At 44.3% G+C, this 13,091-nt stretch overlaps 1 protein-coding gene across 1 annotated transcript in view; it reads left to right on the top strand.

Moving 5' to 3' along the window:
- Positions 1-550: 550 nt before the first annotated feature.
- The window catches only part of LOC147688550 (sorting nexin-29-like), a 778,635-nt gene continuing 766,094 nt past the window's right edge, over positions 551-13,091 (top strand). Inside the window, exon 1 of the mRNA XM_086939800.1 lies at positions 551-676. Coding sequence (XP_086795926.1) covers positions 551-676 — 126 coding nt within the window. The remainder of the gene's footprint in view (positions 677-13,091) is intronic.

Genomic DNA, 13,091 nt, shown 5'->3' with positions numbered 1-13,091 from the left:
TTACGGGTGTGACAAAACCGGCCTTCCGGATACACTTCACTACTTCAAACTTGCAAGGAAAAATGCCCTGTGAATACTAGCTTTTTGGTTGGTTTGGCAAGTGTTATGAGCTTTTTTCAGAATTTATATTAAGTGAAGGAATTCTCACATCTGACCCTGGAGTACTTGCAATCAGTGGGTAAGTGGTACCTGCAGAATAAGGATGTCAGAATTAAGTGTGTGTTTTTATCCCGGGGGTTTCTGAAGGAGCAGAACCAGAAGGAAAGACCCAGTGATTCAAATGCTGTGTCAGAGCAGAGCTAGAAAACTAAACACAGTGAGGCTGCAAACAGGGCTCTGGGACAGATGGAGCCATCCAGGCTGCGTGGAATATTGCATGGGCACCCTTTCCGTGAAATAACTTGTAAAGGTATCGAGTAGACTAGATTAATTATTGGTTAAAAGGCTGCCGGTGGGACACGTTTATTGTTGTTTATCTCACACTTAAGTATAACACCAAATGATTGTGCCTCTAAGGAAAAGCCCAGCTCAGCTTGCTTACTCGGGTAACATGGGATCTTGTATTTCAGGTATGTTCAACATTCGAAACATTGATAGCGAAATAGCGCCCCCTGTTCTCAAATCCGCCGAAGACAACGAAGAATTGGCAAACTCCTACGAACGCAAGTTGATTGAGGTGAGAATATAAAACAGCTTAGAATGTTTACCGAATGAGAAATTAGTCGTGAGAGTTAAGATGGGCCCGCGTGATTCAAGCTGTTTGTTCCCTGACAGGAGTCTGGCTGATTTGTTTATACAGAAAAATGCAAATATTTGCTTGTTTTATAAAAAAATTACATAGTAAAGATTCGCCAGTAAACCGAACAAAATGTAACTTAGTCTGGGTTTTTCTTGTTCTTGCCTGAAATCGTGGGGCTGATCAACAGCTATTGTGTTTATGACGCAGCAATACAACACACCAAACAGCATCTGCGTAGAGAAATGTTATTGTTGTACAGACAATCATTATCTGTTGATTCTGTTAACGGAGGTTTGTTGAAAGTGCATGATAATGTCTATTTTTTTTATTTCTGTAGTTTTAAGAGGCCTTTTTGTCCTCATCAGACTCACTTGCCTGAGTTTTTTCCGAGTCAAATACAAATGCTGAGCGCCCCTGCTTTGAAATGTATTGCGTTCTTCTGATTAAAATGTCTTAAAAGGCATCACCTCATCTTTTTACTGCCACTATTTGGTACGACAATTGAAGCGATGACCAACAAACAAATACTTAACTTCATGGGATGACTGCATCTTCTCCATCCACCCTGCCCAATCTGCTTTTCGGAAAAGTTCTTAGCATGGAAACTAGGGTGGCCAAAGCCACTAACGGCATCTGCTTATTGTGGATGATGGAAGAATGGCAGCCCAGATTTTATTCGATTTATCCATTTTACTTGTCCGTTCACGGAGGCCGGCTTCAGTGCTGGTGGCGCAGGGTGCAAGTCTTTTTTGCCGCCCCCCACCCATGACCTCCTGCTGCTCCACTACCACCCTACATTGCCCCTCATCTCTCTATAGTCCCTCTCTTACATACATTTTGTTTTATAACACTACTCACACCAGTGTAGGATGTCGGAGCACTTCACATCGCACATATATTATATACAGACAATGAATCATATGTGAGGAATTCAGTCTATAGGAAACGTTACATAACACGAGGATTACAAGATGTAAGACTCACGTGATCCATACCAGTAAGTAGCATATTTTAACATCATTTTGTCTAGAGATTTAAAACATAACACAGAGGTTGGGGTTGGCTTCACTAATAAGAATATATTTCAACCAAAACAAACCCTTTTTTAGCAACATTAGGATAAGAAAAGACAGGTGGAAAAAACAATGTTCTAACCTATACCATGCAGCATTTCAATGACAGTTCATTGGTCACTGTTCTTTATTAGGATTGTAACCTATGAACTGCAAGTAACAAATAGGCCTGGGTGGTAAATTCCGATCCACTTGCGGAATTTCGCGTTTCGCTGAAAACGCAAAATTCCCCAAAATTCTGCGTTCCGTGACTTCGCAAAATATTTAGCCTGTTCGCGTTCTCAAATGCGTGTTCTCAAGATATTTCCTCCCGAGCACGCAAACAGCGATTGCAAACAGTGAAAAAGCATCGCAAACAAGCAATTCTTCTCGAAATTTCTGCGTGTTCACAGAGATTTTTTACCATTTTGCTGAGATTTGCGTAACGCGATTACGCAAAATCCACCCACCCCTAGTAACAAAAGGATCTCTGTGACAAAAGCGGTACCCCACTGAGCTATCTACCTTAAATACAGTTCAGTAATATGCATTGTATGCTTCTTTGCAGCAGGCATAATAGCAAAAATAAACGTTAGGAAGCAAACTTTTATTGGTGTTTGGGAGTTCATATTTATTGAAATGTTTTTCAAAGTAAGGAAGGCAAAACTTAATGTCACCATACCATTCATCAAGACAGAAATGTTAACGTTTTTAGTTTAATTATGCAATTGCAATCTTCCTGTTCTGTGCGACTTTAATTCACAGGTCTAACCTTTTACAGCATGCGGCACATCTGAAAAACTACACCAAGTTGAATGTTTCTTTCTGTATAGCTTTTAAACGCTGTACCAAGTAAAATGTTACTTATTATATGGGTTTTCTCGACGTGACTTCCAATTGACAATTTTAAAAATTAAACATATGGACATCACGTAAAACAATTTAATGGAACAATTAATGTGACCAAACTGACCTTTAATGCACTACCAAGAATGTTGCTCACTTTGTGTGACACTGCTAATCCACGAAAACGAACTTTTGTTAGTCTCCCGGACGGCTCCAAGCAGTTGTTCTGAGAATACAAAGAAGTAAGGGCGGGAGCTGGCAGTAAATCTGCGTAATCTGCAATGGCATGAACACAGGAGTCCTCCTTTTATTTCAACGAGGACCCATGTTGTGGAAAGGAAAAAGGGATAGTGGTGTGCTCTGCAAGCTCTTGGGTGATACGAATAGTGCAGATTTATGAGCACAAATGGTGCCTCACCGAGCTTGATGCCCAGTGCAGTGGCACCGGTCGCACCGCCCTAAAGTCGGCCCTGCGCAGTACACAATTGGTTTACCTTTGTCCTACAGGACCAAAGTTTCCCTGACTAAACTATACATCCTCTGCCTAATCCATTCGCACAGGGATCAGTCCTCAGTCGTACACTTTTTTAATGTTTGGCATACTCATTCACTCTCACGGGTGGAGTTTTTACGCATATGCTGATGACGCTCAACTAATTTTAAGGTTAGACAGAAGCACTGAGGAATGAGCTCCTCAATTCTTATCTTGACTTATAGAGCTAGCTGCCTGGAATGAACCACAATACATTAACTTTGTATGGTGATGATAAAACTAAGGTTGTCATTTTTGGCATCCCTCGCTGATGGAGCAAGAAATGTCGTCCAGGAGTTCTTGGAACTCCTCACTCTAAAAATCTGGGGGTAATTTTTTACTACAAGCTTTCCTTTGAAGAGCATATCAAAACTCTCTCTAGAACCTGTTTCTGTCTACTAAGTATCATTAGCAAGGTTCTTCCATTCCTTCTGGCCTGTTCTAGGAAAATGTAAAAAGAACAATTGATGGACAGAATGCTGGTCAGTGTAAAACATTCACCCCTAGTACAGAGATCTGGGCCTGAATACATTGTTGTTTTTTTGCCCACCATGCCCTTCCGCCATATGCAAATCAACCTTGACCCTGCTCCCAATGGAACTATTCCACCCCGAGCTGCCAGGACAGGTTCTCCCTGGACAGGAAACAAGCATCCTGGGACTGGTTTCTGGGTATCACCCCTCATCAGCCCGGCTAGCTTGAATTCAGGGGCACAGTGAGCATTGAACTCGCATATGGGCATACCCTATTCATATTAGGGTGTGCCTCAAGTGCTCCTTGTTGAGATAACGTGTACTCATTTTGGTACTCATCTTTTTGCAACGTATATTGCTATGGTGTTCATTTATTCTCACTTTTACTGGGCGCGTGGTCATGCCTACATATCTCAATTCACAAGGGCAAGCTACCATATAGACACAACTTTTTGAATTGCAATTAATGTGTGCCATTTGTGTCCTCATGAAAGTGTATCCAGCTGGATTTCTTTGGTGATTTCAGTGGATTTCTACACATAACATGATCCACAGGAGTAGTAACCCTTGATGGGAGGCAGGTCCCATAATGGTCGGTTGTCTGTGTCCTTGTGGTCTTGTATGTACCAACATGTCTTTGAGGTTAGAAGTGCATTTAAATGCAAACCATGGGTGTGAGAAGTTAGCCTGGCATATGATGTCCACTATTCTAGTGGGCACCTTGCACCAGTCTAAACGACCCTTATTGATGGTGGTTGTAAAGTCAACCTTATAGACAAGCTATCCTAGTGGTAGGATGGACCAGCAGTCTTAGGCTAAACTCCAAAGAGCATGTGAAGCTGTTTGTTTGACCAATTATAATCCCTTGAATACCAAATGAAAGGACACCACACAAGGTATATATCATATATATATATTTATTTATAACACATCCCCTCAGAACTCTTTATGAGGTCAGAGATCGAAGTACATCACAAGTTACTTAAATAGCATACGATAAGTTGCACAAATACAGCTTTGCCCTAGGGGCCCCACAAACCATATACTAAGTAAGTGTTATAAGAACCAACTCAGGAATAGTAAATAGGCCTAGGGAATCGCTGGGGCTACACTAGACAACCAAAGGTTAGGAAGTAGGAGACCCACGGGAGACGCGTGCAGTTTCTAAACACAGTCACAAGTTACCATTGACTTATAACCAAGAACGAAGAAGTTACAAAGTTATAGATTTAGGGCACTTCCGGATGGACTATGACAAAACCACTTTAGACTAGGACACTTGGATAGTCAATACCGACGGGAGCACTGGAGTACTCGAGTAACCTCACCCAGGGAAGCCGGGTGCATAGGTGTATTTTGGTGTCGGGTTTCATTGATGTTTCTTATGGAGATCTGCGAAGAAGTGCTGCAGGCGACCAGAGGAAAAGTGTCCGGGTGGATCTAAGGGTGGATCGAGGAACTGAAGAACCTGAAAGCAGAGGGGACAGAGTCTGGGTCACTAACCAGTGACCAGGAAGGAACCAGGCGATGTCGAGGAGATTTCAGGTGAAGAGGTGAAGCTTGTATCTGCAGCCACGAGGACCAGGAGGTGTCGACGATGACCAGGAGCTGGATTCAAGCTGTCCCACGAAGGATCTAGTTGACTGCGGCGTCGGTATCCGGATTGGACACAACTAGCCTTGGCAAACGCAAACCACGCACGAAGTGAAGATTGGCTTCGAGTCAGACCAGCAAGGTCTGGGGAACTTCTCCTTAGTAGGGAAGCTGGAGCAAGCCTGGAGCAACCAGGCCAGTGGTGTAGATTCGAAAAGAAGTCTTCAGAGGGCTTACTAGCCAGCGGGCTAGCAACCGGGAAGACGCGCCGAGCTGAAATGCAGGAGCAGGACCCACTCGGCACTCGTGGAGTGTGGAGGGCTGAGCTTTGGTGCAAATGGCTCTCAGGTCTGGGGCTTCTCATACCCCAATGCACAACTGCGAGGGTACCTCGGGAGTCGAGCAGTTAGCAAAATGCAGGAGGTCCAGGGTGTCCGGTCCCAAGTCTCTCGTGTCCGCCACGTGTCTCAGCTTTGCTGTGAATGTGGATCGGAGTCAGAGAAGTCTGGAAGTCCAGTTCCTGAGTTGCTGAGTCTTCGGGTTCCGGCAGGAGCGTCGACAAAGCAAACCGGCAAGTTACTGGTGGTGCCTGTTTGCACAGGGTGGTCAGTCCTTGACCACAAGGGAGATGTCTTCAGTCTTCTAGTCAGTATAGAACGTCGAAGGTCCAAGAGTTTTGTATCAGAATTTCACCTGGGAAGGGGGTGGTTACAATCAATCAATCAATCAAGGCATTTATAAAGCGCGCTACTCACCCGGGAGGGTCTCAAGGTGGTGGGGGAAAGGGGTGTGTTACTGTTCGAACAGCCAGGTCTTGAGTTGCTTCCTGAAGGAGAGATGGTCTTGGGTACGGCAGAGGTGAGTGGGGTGGGAGTTCCAGGTCTTGGCTGCCAGGTAGGAGAAGGATCTTCCTCTGGCGGTGGTTCTGCGGATGCGAGGTACGGTGGCGAGTGCGTGGCTGGTAGATCGTAGCTGGCGCGTGGGCGTGTAGAAGGTCATTCAGTCGTTGAGGTACTTGGGTCCCAGGTCGTGTAGAGCCTTGTGTGCGTGGGTGAGGAGTCTGAACGTGATTCTCTTGTTGACGGGGAGCCAGTGCAGTTCTCTCAGGTGTCCGGTGATGTGGCTGTGTCGGGGGATGTCCAGGATGCGTCGTGCGGAGGCGTTCTGGATTCGTTGGAGTCTTCTCTGGAGTTTGGCTGTAGTTCCGGTGTAGAGGGCGTTCCCGTAGTCCAGTCGGCTGGTGACGAGTGCCTGGGTGACGGTCTTCCTGGTTTCAGTGGGGATCCATCTGAAGATCTTATGGAGCATGTGCAGGGTGTTGAAGCACGAGGAAGAAACGGCGTTGACTTGTCTGGTCATTGACAGGGAGGAGTCCAAGATGAAGCCCAGGTTGCGTGCGTGGTCTGCAGGTTTGGGGGCGGTGCCCAGGGCCGGGGGCCACCAGGAGTCGTCCCAGGCGGAGGGTGATGATCCCAGGATGAGGACTTCCGTTTTGTCTGAGTTCAGTTTAAGACGGCTGTTTCTCCTCCAGTCGGCGACGTCTTTCATCCCTTCGTGTAGGTTGGCTCTGGCGGTGGTGGGATCGTTGGTGAGGGAGAGGATCAGCTGGGTGGCATCGGCGTAGGAGATGATGATGATGTTGAGGTTGTGTTGGCGTGTGATGGCTGCGAAGGGGCTCATGTAGACGTTGAAGAGGGTCGGGCTGAGAGAAGATCCTTGTGGTACGCCGCAGATGAAGGCGCAGATGACTTCGGTGGCCTCGGATCTGAACGGAGGGAGGCGGACTCTCTGGGTTCTTCCGGTGAGGAACGAGATGATCCATTCCAGCGCTTTGTCTCGGATTCCGATGTTGCTGAGGCGCTTCACTAGGGTTCGTGGCAGACTGTGTCGAACGCTGCGGAGAGGTCCAGGAGGATGAGGGCCGCTGTTTCCCCGTTGTCGATCAGGGTTCTGATGTCGTCAGTTGTCCAGTTTCGCGCCAGAGCGGGGCTGGAGTGCCCCAGCAACTGGTTTGAACCGGGCTATGCATGGAGCACCTTGTGTGCCCCAGGCAGTGTCTGGAAAAGCATCTTTCCTTTCAACCCACCCTGCCCCAATACACTACAGGCTGTCTGGGAAGGTGCTAGCACCTCCCTCGACAGGAAACCTATTGTCCAGGCCTCCCTTGCCGGAGTTTCCCCCAGCAGTAGGAGGTCAGACTCGTGTCTGTGGCAGCAGCATCCATTTTGTGATGTTGAGGCTCTGTTTAACTTTAACCGGGTAAAGCAGGAACATACATGTCTTTTCCCTCTAGAAGGGTGGAATGCTACCCCACCACCAGAATTGGCGGGGGGGTAGTATTCCAAAGTGTTTGACACCTTACACAACATGTTTTGATAAAGCCAAACCAAAGTTAGCATTAACGTAGACGATTATAATGCACTTAAGAGTATATGGTATGGCTATATCATAGAACAGCTATAAGAAGATGGTTCCAAAAGCTGCAGAGGGGCTCAGCTCATGCTAGGGCACCCTCTCACATAAAACCAAGCACTCTGTCTCTAGGATTGTTAAGGCCTGCCATAGGAGTGACTTAAAGGTTTCTATGTGGCTATATATAAGGTAGATATAGATATAGTATATCTAAGTAAGGGGTGATTACACCACCTTACCCAAGCTGAGTGATCAGCCTGTGGTGTCAGTTTAGATGGCCAGCTAGGGGTGGCATAATTCATACTTTAGCCCCTGGTAGGCCTTGGAAGCACCTATGCCCTGGGTACCTATGGTACACTATACAGGGGCTCACAAAGGTGATCCAATACCCAATCAGGTATGTACCTAAAGTACATGGTATCAATTTAGAGAGAGAACAGTTGGGCTGTGGGTCTGATTAGCAGGCTCACAGCCACGCTAAAGTCGAAAAACCAGAGAATCACAGCAAAAAGTAGGGGTGCCCATAGGAAGCAGACCCTACTCTCCTACAGTGGGGAGTTTAAAGGACAGGTCTCCTGTTTGTAAAATGGACCAATGTTTCCTGATAAGGTTTCTTATTTTCTTGGAATCAGGAGTTCGGTGGTCACAAACGTCAGCAAGTCCTCCTGTTTTCTGCTACCAGGCTCTAATAATGCTTCCCTGTGCAGTTTTTAGCACGTTCCTGGGCTCTCCTCACGCTGTGAGGGGGGTATTGTAATGCCTTTCAGATTGACAGAAAGGGGTTGTGCTTTTGTGTCATAATCTTGTAGTGTGCTTTAGTTGCGGCATAGCCGTAAAAATTGCCCATGTGGTAAATTATCCCAAAGGGATTTAGGATGGTAACTCCTGTATAGCAACAGACTGTTTATGTCAGTGTCACTGTAGGTACTGGTCTGCAATTTGTTCCCAACCCATCTGATCATGAGGTCGAGGAAGGGGAGTTACTCTTCAGAAATATTGTCTGAAAATCATAGGTAAGGATTTAATTTATTGACTCAATTACAAAAATCTTCACAAATCGCCCTTTCGCCACTCCAAAAGATGAGGATGTCATCCATGAACCTGCGCCACTGGATGATGTTAGTCTTAAACTGATTATTAGTGTATAGAATGTGTTCTTCTTCAAAACTGGCCACATTGAGACATGCCAACCTGGGAGAAAAGGTTCTCCCCATCGAAGTACCCTGGGTTTGATTGTATAGTTGTTCTCCATATTGTTAAATGTTTTCTGTCAGAGCTATGGTAGCACATTCCATAATGAAGCTGATGGAGTGGATGATGCCCACTTCTCTGTAAGGAGGGTACTTTCCATGACCTCTAGGGTGGCCCTCTGGGGAATGTGGGTGTTAAGGGATCCAACATCCAGAGTTACCAACAGATCGATCTAGAGTCCCTCATTAGTAGTCTCTATGAGGTTCAGAATGTCTCTTATGTCTTGTAAGAAAGTGGGTGTCTTCCTTACCAAAGGCCGAAAGAAGTGATTGCAGAACCTTGAAAGTGGTTCAAGCGCTTCCTGCTGACTCCCCAGGACTTGACTGCCTTGGTCATCACACCCTATCACTGTTTGGTATGAAAGCTCTCTTCTAGACATCTGAACTCCTGACTGAAGTGGCAAAATACTGAAATGGGCAATTAGTGACTTTCTTTAATTTTGAGGGAGTCTCGATTTCTTCTGTGGTGCCATTTGTCAATACATCACTGTGTGCTCCTTAGGTATCTGCTGTTTACTGGAAGCAATTTATGGCCTGTATTTTGTCTGTTACTCGAACCCTTGCAAAATCTGACTGAGGACTTCATTAAGTACTTTTCTGGTCTGTTGTTTGGTTATAGTCTCTTGCACATTTGTTTTATGGCAGTGCTTTTTCCCGAAAATCCATTATTTATTTAGATGGCATGGCCTATTCACCACTGAGAGACTAGGTACTTTACCAGGGTTTGCTGGGCCTATCTCAGGGCGGTAAGGAAGCACTTGCTTTACAGAGCAATCGTACCTTCCACCCTTTAGCAATGTTTTTATCTAAAAGAAAAAACATCACAACTACGTTGCTTTCTGGAATGTTTTCAAATTTATTTCTGGGGGTCATTTATGCCAAACCTAGCTTTTTACTTTCTGGAAGAAATTGGGTTGTTGGTTGACTAGAGTGTAAGCCTGAGTTAAGCAGCAACCACAATCCTTGTCAGGGTAAGGCGTGTAAGAAGAGAGGGCATAGCATGAGGAGGTAAAGGATCATTGTCCAGGTCTTCGGGGCCAGTATTCAGGGGGGAACCCACTACTCCGTGACATAGGGACTTAAAGTAAATTAAATATGCCACTTAGTTATGAGACAATATTACCATGTTTAGAGGAGAGAGCACACGCACTTTAGCACTGATTAGCAGTGGTAAAGTGCTAAGATGTCAGAAAAAATGGCAGAAAAAGGCAAAATGTTTGGGGGAAGATAGCCCTTAGGCTGACAGGTGTAACATTTTCCTTTTACTGCAAATATTTTTGGGAAACTTCCCATCGACCTTGATCATGAAATCCTTCTAGATGACATCCAATTTTAGTTTTACCCTCACCAAGCATGGTACTCACTCCCCTTTCTTAATGCCAGGGAAGAGCTCCTTATTGCCAGACTCTTATGATGTAATTACATTGGACCATCACCTGCGATACTAACCCAGGCTACAAGCTTTCATTTTTCCAAGAAGCCTTCTCCTGCACTTGTGATTGTTAGTGTTGCTCAGTCTCTGTCACTCACATAACTTAAATAGCACCTTGAATGGAAATGTTCCAGGACTCCATTTTTAAAGTCATCAGGCATCTGGGTTCTAAATCATCTCCCGGACTGAAAAGGTAGGTTAACTTTGATGGAATGACTCACTGCTTCTGAGTCCATTGTTAAGTGAGAAAGCCTGCCCTCTGAGTGAGCATCATTTTAATTACCCAGTTTGAAAGAAAATACTCCAGATTAAAAATTAAGTTTTGCTTCACCCAGGACAATCAAAAACAGATAAGAAGTTGGAAAAACAGCACTACTATAATATAATTATTGAGACTCCTGCTCCTCAAAAATTATCTTGTTTGAATTATGTTGGTCTTCCACTGTCATGCTGTGAGAAAGTCGAAGTTGATCCCACACAATCACTTGGTTAAGAACACCATTTGAATAATGCTGACATTACCTCAAAACTCATATCCAACTTCACATCAACCACAACACAACAAGCTGTCCTATTGTCCATCACTGCATTCTTAAGAATATAATCTGCTATACCTAAGAGTAAAAGAAGATGCTCTAGTTCACATAACAATACCTACAACTATCCTGGACAAAATGATTGTAACAGATTCCTGGGTGTATCAAAGCAGAATTTTCTCATCATTCCCTAGTCACCTTGGAGGTACCATGAAGGCTTAAATAAGTCACTTCAAACAGCTCCTACAAAAAGACATTTTTGACTTCTCCAAACCAGATAATTATCATTCCAAATGTAATGGCTCTCCCCTGTGAGGGTTCTGGAATGCACAGTGGTCAGAAAGAGGTAGACCATGGCATCTTAGTACTTTTAACACTAGTTTCTCACGATTTCGGATGACAGAGTTGGTCCTGCTGGTTGATTTGAAACATTAGGGAGGTATAGGCATTGCTAGTGCCCTCGTAATACTTGAATTTTAGTAGACTTTTGGCATCATTTACCACAAGGCCCTCTTTCACACACTATGTCAAAGCAGCATGTACAGAGGCCTTTATTGAGTAGAATAATTTTCTTCACAATTTTAAAAAACAGTTTGCATCTTTCTTAAGTAATCTCTAAGGGCTCTGTCTTATTCTCGTTGCTGGGTCAGGTATCCCAATTGGTCTAATTGATTGGTTCTTTTGATTTTGTATCATACTTGGAAAAGACTCTTGTATTGTCTATTGCCTCCCTAAAGACAGACTTTACTCCAAATTTGATGTAGAAATCCCTTGTTGGGACAGAATAAGTCCTCTGTATGGTAAAACATGTGTACCCCTGTCCTTGCGCCAGGAAACCCTTTTTGGATAGCTGTTGCGCATTATAAATTTAAAAACTAATCTAAATTAAACTGAGTGCCCACATATACTATTTTCTGGATCCCTAAAGCATATTTTTGTCATAGGTAAACACGATTGTAATTGCAAATAATCATAACACAGTGGGAATAAAACATAAAAACGTTTCAATTTAAAATAGAATGGGATACTGTAGTCCATCTCATACTCCAATTTGGTATAGATATCTATGAGATGGACTACAGTATCCCATTCTATTTTAAATTGAAATGTTTTTATGTTTTATTCCTACTGTGTTATGATTATTTGCATGTATTGTAATAAGATATATTGATCATTGCTTTCATTGTCATTTTTAATGTTATAATAAATTGTGTACAATTTTATAATTTTTGACTATGTTTGCATCATCTTTGTTCTTGCTCAAATTGAATGTACGGAATTGATTATTGTGTGGTGAAGTTGTAAGTCTTTCTGCTAGTTTATGATTTGTCCAAAGGGGACACTATATTTGACATAGCATCAAACAGGTACACTGAAATGGGAAAAACCATTTTTTTCATTCAAGAAAGCAGGAAGTCTAAAAGACTGCCTGGTATCCACTTACCCTAAGAAACACCTTGAACACCCCACTAATATGGTGCTCAATGCCTGGAGCCTGCCATATGTGACAGGACATTATCCCTGTAGTGTATGCCACCTAACAGTCACTACTAAGACTCTGAATTTGGAACCAGGCAAAGTCTGGAACCTAAAAAAGCATACCAACTACAATTCTGTCAATGTTATATTATATATGATCTTGTTCTTTAGAATGATGTCCCTGCCCCGATTTCTCTACGCACTTCAGAACTCTTTTGATATTATTCCGAGGGCCTACTTTCGGGAGGTGGAAGGTTTACAGAGGAGGCTTATTTGGGACGGTCGCGCACGCATCGCTCTCGCAAAACTAACTCTCCCCTGGTTTGACGGGGGCATCGCGCTCCCGGACATCAGGAGTTATTATTGGGCCTCCCAGTTGTCCGCCATCAATCATGCTACGTATGCACCCGGTCCAAATCCGGCTTTCGAGATGGATAAATATCAGTTGCCTAGTGGCAACTTCAACAGAGCGCTCTACTCTCGGACAGCGGGGAGGAACCTAACGGGACCCACTAAGATTGCAGTGCGTGTGTGGAAAGATGCCAATGCGGCCATGGGATGGAATGATCGATTGACACGAGCGACCCCTTTGTTTGCTTCGGAAAGAATGGGATGCCTCTGGACAGCGAAAGGTTTTGAGAACTGGGATACAATTGGCATTAGCAGAGAGGGTGATCTCTGGGTGAAAGGTGCGGTCAAATCCTTTGCGGTGCTTCAGAGTGAGTATGAGTTGAGTGAGAGGGAGTT

The sequence above is a fragment of the Lissotriton vulgaris genome, chromosome 10, assembly GCF_964263255.1.
Source record: "Lissotriton vulgaris chromosome 10, aLisVul1.2, whole genome shotgun sequence".
NCBI classification, from domain to species: domain Eukaryota; kingdom Metazoa; phylum Chordata; class Amphibia; order Caudata; family Salamandridae; genus Lissotriton; species Lissotriton vulgaris.
The sequence above is the reverse complement of the archived record's forward strand: the minus strand, read 5'-3'. Positions and strand labels throughout refer to the sequence as shown.